The 12892-nt window shown below is 31.9% G+C and overlaps 1 protein-coding gene across 1 annotated transcript in view; it reads left to right on the top strand.

The window, feature by feature from the left end:
• The window catches only part of LOC128173422 (glutamyl aminopeptidase-like), a 44307-nt gene extending 31415 nt beyond the window's left edge, over window positions 1-12892 (top strand). The window contains exons 12-21 of the mRNA XM_052839093.1: window positions 228-352; window positions 1329-1384; window positions 1505-1652; window positions 2934-3007; window positions 7212-7316; window positions 8438-8605; window positions 9126-9266; window positions 11759-11840; window positions 11963-12036; window positions 12146-12892. Coding sequence (XP_052695053.1) covers window positions 228-352; window positions 1329-1384; window positions 1505-1652; window positions 2934-3007; window positions 7212-7316; window positions 8438-8605; window positions 9126-9266; window positions 11759-11840; window positions 11963-12036; window positions 12146-12224 — 1052 coding nt within the window. The 3' untranslated portion in view covers window positions 12225-12892. The remainder of the gene's footprint in view (window positions 1-227; window positions 353-1328; window positions 1385-1504; window positions 1653-2933; window positions 3008-7211; window positions 7317-8437; window positions 8606-9125; window positions 9267-11758; window positions 11841-11962; window positions 12037-12145) is intronic.

Here is a 12892-nt window from a genome sequence, read left to right as displayed (position 1 = left end):
ATATTTTGCAATGCAGTATAGAAGAAAAGATGCTAAATATGATGTACTTACCAACATGCAACCTTCAAAATTTGGTTCAGTGGCCCCAATAAGGAGATAAGGGACTGGTCCCCAAAACGTTTTTTCTCAGATATCTAAAGAACGGTGACGAATTTCTTAACACTTGTTGAACAAAGCTCTTACACCTGAAACAAACTATAAGCTATGTTTCCTATTGTTCATTACAGCTGTGATTCCTAGGACTAAGGACAGATGGATATTGGCGAATCATGAATTCATAGGATTTTACAGGGTCAATTACGAAGTCAGCATGTGGGGAAAGCTAGCCGAGCAACTGCATTTAAATCATTCTGTAAGATTCTAAGGTTATTGTTTCAAATATTCATTTGTGTCTTGTTGCAAATTTTGAAGTTGCAAGGTCGCAGTAAATGCAAAATTTACAACATGACATCTGATAAATTCAAATTATAAAACATTTCAGTAAGATTGAATTCAATGCACAATCATTCCAATATAAAAAAAAAAAATGTAGACACGAAGCATTGTTTTATTCATACCAGAAGGGATGAAACATGGCTCAAAATATTTTCTAAAATATATACATACAAGCTTAGCATTCCCTTCAATTTTAAATTATGTGTGACAATATGGCTTATTATAATTGTATAGCCTGTAAAAAAGAGAGGCAAATTTGCTAATATAAATTCTATATTTGAACACGCGATGGTCTGTTGCCGTACAAAAATAAAAGGACAAGCCTTTTTCATTTTAGGACTTTTCAAACCCCCTGAAAAAGATATATGTATACAAATTAATAAGAACACATTTACATCAGATTAGATTGAAAAAAAAATGAACTTGTTATTTTTCTTTTTAGAATAATACTAGTTGTGTTTGGATGGAAAACAAAATGTAGAGTTATTAATATATCTCATGGTTTGTTAAGTATGCATTGAATATCTGTACATGTATATCAATACTTAGTTTGATGAGAGCGAGTCGCTCTTTTTTGTTTCGTAACAAAAAAGCAACAGTGCAACAACGTTATAAAACAACGTTGTTTTTTACCCTTCAATCAAATGTTCATGTGCTTGTATATAAGACATACATTGCCATAATACAATCTTTTGCAAATTAATATTTATCCATCAATGAACTAGTACTTCACGGTTTTGGAGAAGGATTACATAAGCAAAGCCTGCTGCCCTATCCATTTGGGTATATTGACCTAATACAATATGTTTAAAAAAACCTTGATTAAATGAAATATCCAAAATCATGAGATATTGACATATTTGTTCATTAACATTAGTACATTGGTTTTTAAGGTATTTCCTGAGGCAAACAGGGCTGGACTAATAGGAGATTCCTTCAATTTAGCAAGGTATGGGAGAGAGAGAGAGAGAGACAGACAGAGACAGAGAGACAGGGAATCAAAACAATTATTATTTTCAATGCGTAAATGTCTAACAACACGTTCCGTATTCCATAACAATATTTTCAGAGCTAAGCTTCTTCATTATGACGTAGCCTTGAACATGACGACATACCTGAAACACGAACGAGGCTACGCCCCGTGGACTGCATTCATGGACTCGGTTGAGTACATCCGGAGCTCAATATCAAAGTCGGGGGCATATGTTCTCATGCAGGTGTGTTTATAAATATTAGGTTAAATATGCAAGTGTGTTTATAAATGCTGGGTTCATGTACACTGCAATACAGATTACATGTACACAAAAAATTGCATGTCATATATTGAAAATTGTTTCTTTTCTTTTGCAATCCTGCAGCTGTGGATCGCAGATCTATATGCCACAATTTTTGTTTCCTGTTTCAGGGCATGGTCACGATTTTGGTCCAAAATTTATTGTTAAAAGTTGGGAAGACTTCCGTTTAAAGTAGCGAAATTTCAAATTGAGAATACTTCGGACTTATCTTAGCCACTTTTTGTTTAAAGGATATAACGATATAAAATGATGAAATATACATTTGTAATGAGTGTTTCAACAAAATTTTGTTTGTTGGTTGATAGGAATTGACTTACAAAAATATAAATGCTTCATTTTTCATATAAATAAACCTGCCTGTTATGTACTTGCACAAGTACGCATATTTGAAGACCTGAAATATTCTTCTAACATATAATTTTGCCAAAAAAACCCTTTATGTAATAATATAAAAAAGTCATCAGAAAGCAATACGGGGACATTAGAATAAACTTGTTTTGGTTTAATTTCATACAATTAATAAAATACAAACATAGTTTATGGTACTAGTAACAATAATTAAGTCCATATTTGTGTTGTACTCATTTTCACTTGGGGAAGGTCTTTAACTTTTTAATATCAAGAAAAATAATGGGGCAAGCTATTAAGTTCTTATATATTCTTACGGATGTTTGACGACTTTTCATTTATCATTAAAACAAAGAATCTAATCTATTTCCCGATAGCTGTTAGATTTGTTTTTTGAAATTCTTTTTAAAATAAACTGCTTTCTCGATCTGGATCAAAGCAAAAACGTTAAGTTTAAGGATAATGATATAGTCCATTTTTTCAATTTCCCTTTTTCCAAAATCGGAACTTCGTGAAAGAGACAGGAGGCAAAAGAGAACCCTCATTCCCTTGTAAACAATATTCTTTAGTTCAAACATGGGCTGAATCACCTAAATGTCCAAATCATAGCCTGACGCCATCACTCAATCTCTGACAAATCAAAGACGACGTCCATTTTCCGATCATTGTCTAAATCGGCGGACGGCATGCATCGCACGGCCATCGTTATACACTCAAAAATAATCCACGCTGACAGGGCCATTTGACGTTCTCCTCTTCTTATTTTATTAACTGCACATTGTGGTTATAGTTCCAATGCTGATTGCTCATTATCCGGATATTGATTTTCTGTCCATCGTTTATTTCTGCATTTAGAAGTATCTTCGTGACCTGGTGGCGCCTGTATACGACTCGCTGGATATGACAATGGAGGGGGTGCTTCCGGAGAGGTATTTATTGGGTGACTCTTGTTGTCAAATAAATAATCATTTTCTTTGTTGTGTAGCCGTCTAATAACTTTGATTACGGTTTGAGGTCAAAAGTCAAGGTTTCCAAGTCATGCCTTATGCCTGTTATCAGAAACAACGATAACAAAAATATATTTGTCAATGATTTTCGTCTATGAAGGGAAGTAAATCTCGTGGACGCTGGATAGTCAACAAATAACTCATCAGCAGATCTAGTATAGAATTTTGCATACATGTGGTATAATGGTATTTTTGACCAAATTATTACTTATCGGTAGAATCCCAATATTTTAGCAAAAAAAATGATTTTTTTTTTTAAAAAGCTGAAGCTGTTCCAAAGATGTTATTCTCATGTAACATATGTTTAAAATAGATGCATTCATTTAAGATACATACAGTCATAAACAACACGTCAACGTTGTGATAAAAATTTCATGTATATGAAATTTAACAAAACAAATAAGAGGGTCAATCAAAAACTACGACGACATTTGGGCGGTCTATCATACAAGTCATAACTAACAGATTAAGTTATGCAAAAACACATATTTTATTGATATACGAAGTTTCATTACACTTGATGAGAGGGTATTTTTGTTACCCGGTTTTAAAATCAACATGTTTTGTCACCACGGTGCATGGTAACGTGGAAAACATAAGTCAAGATGACTCACGTGCAGCTAAAAGAAATATCCAATTTTTATACCATGATCTTTTGTGCTCGAAAACCATTAGTTTATTCCTCGAAGTTTCCGTATTTTTAACAGCATGTCTCTTCGTTTACAGTAAGAAAATCCCTTAATGACAGATTACGTTGTTTATTCTTTTGACAAAGTATTTAGATATTTTAGTCTCTTTCGTTCTGTTTGGTGTCCAAAATACAGTTACCGCAACCCCACAAAATGTATGAGTTACAAATACAAATATGCAAATAATATTTTACTTATTTTTTCCAACATTGAGCATTTTCATTGGGATTTTTTCTTTTTTATTCGAGTTAAATCCATACTATTTATAATTTCGTTGCGCCGTAACGTCCGGCGACGTCAACGTTTTAAATAAATTTTAAGGATGACTATTTGTCTTTAGTTACTGATATCTGTTCAACAAATCTATGTATCCCGTCATTATTTGGTACATAGAATATCAGGGCAATTCCTAATTTTAGGTTTTAATATTACATATTATTAAGGTGATAATTTTGGTTTGGGCGTGATCAAATCCAATAAAGCCCGAAGGGCATTATGATAGATTTGACAACACCCCGACCGAACTTATCACTTCATAATATTCAAAGAATAATCCCTTATTCCTTATATTTAAATATTTTTCAGTCACTGTACTATTAAATGTTTAAATATAAGTAAGCAAACCCCGCTGGTGCCCCAATCATACGTCATTTGAAGTTATTGGACAGTATAGTACAAAATAGGTACAAAGTGTTATCACAGACAAAGACGCTAAAAAATGTAAATATTTGGTTTTAAATCCAATTTATTGAGATATTACTTTCAACATAATATGGTTTATTGTTGACAGAACACAAATTTTGACCGTGCATATTGACCTCATGTTTGTAGGATAAGATTCTAAATAATTCTTAAAAATAAAGGAATATATAAACTTTTTTATTTCAAATTATTTGAAACAATAACTAAATTATGTCTTCTAAATTTAGTAATCATATGACGTTAAATAACATAGCTATGGCAAAAGTCTTCGTATTTTTAATTGACTCTCGTATTACACATATATTGGTTTGTACTAAAAGTCCTAACCCTTAGGGCTAATATTTAACGAGTGTGAAATCTTAAAAACAAAAACCAAAACCAATTCTACATGTTTATTGGTTTGTACGAACAACTCTGTTATGGGAAATTTTAAAATTAGCCTGTCAATTTAACCACATTGTAAGGGTAAGTGACGTTATTGTAGATGACAACTGTACCCAGGAAACACAATCCACGTTAATGGATTCTCTCTAGACGGAAGCTAGTTAAAATTAAGAATCAATAAAATCCGAACCGGACACGGACCGCTTTGCGTGTCCAAAGGTCGTTGATATCTGCTGGAGAGAGGCCTTATATCTATTAGAAAGTCTTTGTTGTCAGAGTCAGCGCCAAACTGCGTTTTCCCTCTTATTTTGTTTAGACATTTTCACGAATGATTAAGTAGCATATATACACAATAAGGCCAAGTGTTTGATTTAACGGCCATTCATAAATTATGCGAATCTTGTTCTAAATATATGGTATATTAGACCTTAGAGATAGATTGCTTGTATAACCGATACATATACCTTGTTCAAAATTCAGTGAAGATTATACGTAGCTAGAAGTATACTGAAATTTGTTTAACAGAGCACATATTCGATCTGTTGTTAGACCCTAATATATTTACATTCCCGTTCTTTTATTTGCTATAAAATGCCTATAACTGCCACACCTTACTCGTGGCGCATGCATGGATATCTTCCTTCCTGTTTCATTGGAAGGAAACTATGTGTTAATCAAAAACAGTCCTGTGGATACCATGTATATTCCACACACCGTCAGTATAAAATATACTGTAAACGGACTATATTTGGCTGTGTATTCTATTTAGCGCGTTTGACAGAATGCAGCTTACGCTAAATCAAGTGATTCGTTAAATGCAATGTATATAAGTATAAGAATAGTCACATTCATATATTTGGCTGTGTATTCAATTTAGCACGTTTGGTAGAATGCGGCTTCCGCTAAATCAAGTACATTGCTAAATGCCATGCATTTGTGTATAAGAATAGTCACATTCAGGAATACGCAAATTCAAATCCACGCCAACTAATTCAGAAACTAATTTCCGCCAAATATCGAACACGCCAAATATAATACCTTTACATTAATCTTCCTTGGCCATCTTGACTTCGTCAGGGCGTGTACATAAATTAAAACTTGTGACATTAATATAAAACGCTTGGTTTATATTACTTTCATTATATATTTTTTGTCATCAACACACTGGCAGATGGTAAGTTGTACTAGTAGTCGTTATAAGGTTTGTAGTAGACCAAATATGGCTTATACGTGTTCACTCTATTCTATATGTTCACTCTATTCCATATATACATGTACCAACCACATTTAAACCAATTTAGGTCAACCTCAAATCATGTAACTAATAATGGTTCTAAAAGTTATCAAAACTTGATAGCAATATATTATTGTCAAGATGAACAGATGTCTACAATTAATTAACATTACATAATTGCCAGTAATGACGCTATATGTGACGTAAATCGTTTCAGAAATAAACATCTTAAAAAAGATAACAATGCAATATGATTGCCTATACTTACACTGTGTGTGATAGACAAGTTAAGACACCGGTTATTATTTGAAACTGATAATAATATATTATTACAAACTGTAACAAATATTTAAAATTGATAGCAATATATTATTCCAAACTCTAACGGATATCGAAAATTGATAACAATATATTTTTTTCAAACTTTAACGAATATCTAAATTTTATAACAATATATTATTAAAGTCTAATGAATATCTAAAATTGATAACAAAATATGATTACAAATACTAAGAAAGATCTAAAATTGATAACAATGTATCATTACAAACACTTAGAAAGATCTAAAATGGAAAGAAATATATTATTCCAAACTCTACCGAACATCTAAAATTGATAAAAATGTATTATTTCAACAAATACCGGTATATCTAAAATTACAATATATTGTCCTTTACAAAAATTTAGATTATTGATAATCAAAATTTGTTGTCATGTACAAATTTTGATTATCAATAATCTAAATTTTTGTAAAGGACAATATCATTCCAAACTTTAACAAATATCTAAAACTGATAACAATACATTATAACAAACTCTAATGAATACCTAAAATTAAAAACAAAATATTCTGCAATAAACAAATATCTGAACAACAAATAGCAGATTGAAAAATATCATTCCCAAATTGAATGAATATCTAATAATTACACCATTTGTGATCTTACAGTGTTCCAGAACATATACATAAAATTGATCACAATGTATGTTCGCCAACATGAACAAAGATCAAATATTTGATAAAAGCATAGTATTGCAAAGAAATATGCTAACTTATTATTATTGTTTATGTTAAAGATAACTTTAAATCACGATCTCTGACTTAATTTGTACACAGATACTTACGTCAGATCATCTTAAAGCTTGCGTGTGAAGTTGGACACAAGAGGGCTCTAAAATACGCCAAGGAGATGTTCAACCGTTGGATGCGCGAAGGAATGACGTAAGCAGTTTGTTATATTTTCTTTCAGTACAATTTTGTCCATGCAGTACATTCAGGCCTTTTGTAAAAGACTGTTATGAATCTCGATAATACAAGCACCACACAACAATGCGGCTACAAACCATTTAATTAAGACCAGACGCGACATATCTTCCATTTTTTCTTTCTTTTTTTCCTATCTCCACAATGTGAAGAAATGATAATCGAACGGTTTATATGTTTTCGATAAGGCCATTTTACCACAATACAGTACATAATAAACATATCATGAATTATCTTATGTTACCAATTTTCATTGTAAGTAAATTATATCAAAACAGTAATAATTTATTGTGAATTTTCCTATGTCAGTTAATGATATTAAAACAGGCATTGCAAAAGATACTCTACAAGTTGTAAAAGAGGAGATAAAAAGCAACTGGAGACACCAAACTATAATAGGGGTTAACGTTTGAACTAAAGAAATTCATTTAACGGTATACAGTTAGGTCTTTTAGAATTTAAAGGCTATAAACGAGCACTAAACACTAATTTCTTTTTCTATTAATTCCATAGCATTCAATGTATTTTCTCTTTACAAGAGACAATTTTTCTGCAATAAACACTCAAATTTATAACAAACATTTTTTTTCTGTACAAAAGCTACTCTATTTTATTTTAACACTGTTCTCAATTAAACACATACGAATTTTTCTTTTACGAACACTGATTCTTATCTACAAAAGACACCTTATATTTCCTTAAACAGAAACTTTATTTTGCCGTATGTTTGATGAGTAACACTCTCTTTTCTCTATAATATCTTTAGCTGGTACTGTATTTCCAGCGTACCCAGCGACTGCTACACCGCAGTGATTTACACGGTGGGGTAGGAGAAGGAGGTCTCTATAACAAACACTCTATTTGCTCTAAAATACCTATAGCTGGCATTGTATTTCCAGACCACGCAGCGACCGCAGTGATTTACACGGTGGGGGTAAAAAAGGGCGGTCTCTAAGACAAAGATTATATATTTTCTTTATTTTCAGACTACCCAACGACTTCTCGGCTGTGATTTATACGGTGGTGGTAGAATAGGGAAGTCTCTTTAACAAATATTATATATTGTCTCTGTATTGCAGACTACCCAGCGACTACTCCGCGGTGATCTACACGGTGGGGGTGATGGAGGGAGGCCTAGAGGAATGGGACTATGTCTGGAACAGGTCACAAGCAACCAACGTGGCCGTGGAGAGGGAGATGCTGATGAGCGCACTTGGACAGTCCCAAAAACCATGGCTACTGTGGAGGTATTCCCTGTGTGTCTGTCCGTCTGTCTATCTGTCCGTCTGTCTTTGTCTGTGTGTCCATCAGTGTCTCTGTCTGCCTAACTGTCTATGTGTCGATCTTTCTCTTACATGCATCTATTACTCTGGGTAGCTACTGCCTCTTTAGTTTTTTATAATAATAATTTCTTCTTTTGCAAACTCCGCAATAGTAATGTGTTGGCATCTATTTATCCTCCACTCCAAACAAAATTAGTAAACAGTAACTTGTAAGGAATTAATGATTAAGATCTACTTGATGAACGATTAATATCAGAGATTATTGTCACAAATGACTATTCTTTTGAAAGATATAACATACACTTATTTTCACAAAGGCTCAAAAAGTGCTTGCTTTGGATCGCGAGAAATCGTAATCATTTGTTTTTACATTTTTTTTATGAGAAACTTAAACTACAAGTTAAATTCAAATAAATATTATGGACCTTGATCTTCATAATTTCATAGTTTTGTTATATGAGTCGTCTTTTTGTTTTGTGCTTAGGTATGCGAACTGGATTTTCGATCCCGACCGGATTCGAATGCAAGACGTAAGAATGGTGATCAGTTATCTGTCAAAGCGCCCCCTAGGAAGGATGATCTCCCTTCATTTACTGATGACGAAGTGGGATAAATTGAACGAACAGTAAGCAATGTTGTAATGTGCATTCTTAAGGTTGTATGGGACACTTCCATGAGCGTAGCGCAGTGGTTTAGAGGGTTTACTAGGAATATGTATGTCATGATTTCGAATCCCGCCTGGGGTTTTACAATCTTTACCTCTCGCAATTATAATGTACTTTATACCACAATAATATTGACAGATGTCCTATACCACCTTAATTAAAGGAACTCGGACACAATTTTGATAAAAATTCTTTTTTTTTAATGTACAATTTTTTTTTATGCATTATGAATGACTGACCAAAATATGATTGTTAGTAGTAAAGTTATGAGGTTCAGAGGTTAGAATTCATTGATATTGATAAAGCCCGAGTAATATATTTGTTCACAAATAAATAATACTTACAGTTTCTTTGACATAATTCAACTTATAACAAACAAGATAAACTGATTCAGTGTTTTCATAAATAATATTTTCCAAAAAAGAAAGCTATATTTGGTTATATCTTTCAGTAATCCACCACATATGTAAAAAAAAATATCAAGACTCGAGCTTTGTTTACAAAACAAAGAATTTCAGACTCTGTATCTTGCTTGTAACTCGATATTCGGTTTTCAAATTTCAACAAAGCATTGAATGTACCCATGCCAATCATTCTATATTTTAAAAAATGGAAAACTCAAATAGGTCTAGGTCCCTTTATATTTAGGTCCTTTTTGTTCTACTCTTGAAAGATTTCATTGACCTTGAATAGATCAATAACCTAAACAAACAAATAATGTTTAGTCTAGACACTCATTGAATTAAAATGTCAAATATCAGCGCCTCGTATCATTATCTGTGATTTAACACGTAAATTCATTCTTTTCTGTGAAAAACGTTAAATATGAAATAATTGAGTGAGTTATCTTTCAGTTGAGGCTTTTAAAAGTTTATTTACATCTCTCATATCTTTAGTTTTACTGGCATGATCATCCCAGTGTGATCTAACATCTCGCCGATTACTGAATATCCCAATATTATCTAACCTTTTACTGATTTTAGATATCCGAATGTTATATCACCTTTTCCTCATCTCTGGATATTCCGATGTTATCTAACATTTTACTGATTGCTATATATCCGAATGTTATTTCGCCATTTACTAATCACTGAATATCCCAATGTTATCTAACCTTTTACTTATTTTTAGATATCCGAATGTTAGTTTACCTTTTACTCATCTCTGAATATCCTAATGCTATCAAATCTTTTACTGAATTCTGGATATCCGCATGTTATCTAACCTTTTACTGATTGCTATACATGTATATCCGAATGTTATTTCGCCATTTACTGATCACTGAATATCCCAATGTTATCTAACTTTTTACTTATTTTTAGATTTTTAGATAGTTCACCTTTTACTCATCTCTGGATATCCTAATACTATCTAATCTTTTAGTGATTTCTGGATATTCGAATGTTATTTCACTTTTAACTCATCTCTGAATATCCCAATGTTATCTTACCTTTTACTGATTGCTAGATATTCGAATGTTATATCACCTTTTACTGATCCCTGGATATCCCAATGTTATCTAACCTTTTTCTGTATGGTAGATATTCGAATGTTAGTTCACCTTTTACTTATCACTGAATATCACAATGTTATCTAACATTTTACTGATTTTAGATATCCAAATGCTATTTCACTTTTTAATCATCTCTGAATATCCCAATGTTATCTAACTTTTACTGATTGCTAGATATCCTAACGTTATTCCACCTTATCCGAATGTTTGTTCACCTTTTACTCATCTCTGGATATCCTAATGCTCTCTAATCTTTTACTGATTTCTGGATATTCGAATGTTATTTCACTTTTAACTCATCTCTGAATATCCCAATCTTATCTAACCTTTTACTGATTGCTAGATATCCGAATGTTTGTTCACCTTTTACTCATCTCTGGATATCCTCATGCTCTCTAATCTTTTACTGATTTTAGATATTCGAATATTATTTCACTTTTTACTCATCTCTGAATTTCCCTATGTTATCTAACCTTTTACTGATTGCTAGATATCCAACTCTTATTTCTCCTTTTACTCAACACTGGATATCACAGTGTTTTCTGACCTTTTACAGATCCCTGGATATATCGCAATTTTGTGTATAACAATATAATCAACTTTTTTGTTGAATAATTGTAAAACATGGTTGGGCAACATTTATGACATATATTTTTTAACCGATAACAGAAATCACTGTTTGGGAACTACTTATGTAAATTACAGGTAAATTAATACATAGTGATTAGTTGTTGCATTTAGAGGCATTTAAAGATTACAGAATTTAATGGAAAAACACAGTAGAATGTAAATATATAAAATTTGATATTTTTTTGGTATATTGTATTTTTGTTTTGAAACAAAGTTTTAGACGTTGAATTTTCTGAGAAAAGTGGAATCCAAACCACTTCCCATTCCAACATTTATGCTAAAAAACACATTTCATTACTTTATTTTCAGGTTTGGTTTTGATAATTTCCTTCTTAGAGAGATGATTGGTGAGGTCACACAGTTTGTAAACTCAGAATTTGAACATAACCAGGTGTGTATGATTGCTAGTCCTTTATTCTGTCTCCATATTTTTCAACTTTTTTTCTAGATTGAATCAAAACATACAAAAAGAGAATATTCTACATATATACAATTCTAAAATTTATGTTTTAGCTATCAACCCTTTTTAAAGACAAGCCTCCTAAAGTAGCGAGAAAGGAGACTTTAAACTCTCTAGCACTTATTAAGTAAGTCTCTCTCTCTCTCTCTCTCTCTCTCTCTCTCTCTCTCTCTTCATTTCATACACTCTAAATTTCGCGTAATCAGTTGTAAACATTTTTTTAAAACTTTTTACAGGGCGAACATCAACTGGATGAATGAAAACTATGACGTCATAACTAAGTGGTTACGTAATCATGTATCAGGGATGTTATGACTGAATAGCAATTCTTCTAAAAATCCAAAGCTTGTTCGAAGTCTGAATGAAGGAAAATAACCATGTGGTTAATATAATCTTCCACTCTATCATTTTACTAACATGACGGCAAACAGCTGAGCTCTAAACAAATTACCTTGAAGTTTCACCAAATATTGACATTGGCGAAGGTCAGAAATTATTATGAAAGGTGAAGGTGAACGGTTTTAATTGTTTCAGTGGACTTGATCTTTGAATGATCATAGACATGTGGTAATATACTTAAAAGGTAACATAAAAAAAAACATAGAAAGGTTTTGTAAATAATAAAATAAACATGTATTCTTCATACTGTGGATAAATGTGGATAAATTTTGATGTCAAATGTACAGAATTATTTTTAGTGCGCATGTAGATGTAAAATAGCATTATGACTTTGTTAATTCCAATGTTGACTATTGTTGCAAAAATTAGTGTTGTATCTGTGAATTTTAAAAAATAACATTTTTTGTCATAAAATATCTTAAAGGAAATCTAATAGCTATTTAATTACGGTTGTTGAAATATGCTTAGATAGTCTTAGCTTTTTAATGTGTTTATTGTGTGCATTTCATTTTAAGTCTCATTTCATTTGACATGCAATTATTCTTATCTACGAGAGTACTGTAAGAATTAAATTTAAATTTACA

The sequence above is a fragment of the Crassostrea angulata genome, chromosome 2, assembly GCF_025612915.1.
Source record: "Crassostrea angulata isolate pt1a10 chromosome 2, ASM2561291v2, whole genome shotgun sequence".
In the NCBI taxonomy this organism is placed as follows: Eukaryota; Metazoa; Mollusca; class Bivalvia; order Ostreida; family Ostreidae; genus Magallana; species Magallana angulata.
Note: the sequence above shows the minus strand (reverse complement) of the source record. Positions and strands in the feature narration are given on the sequence as shown.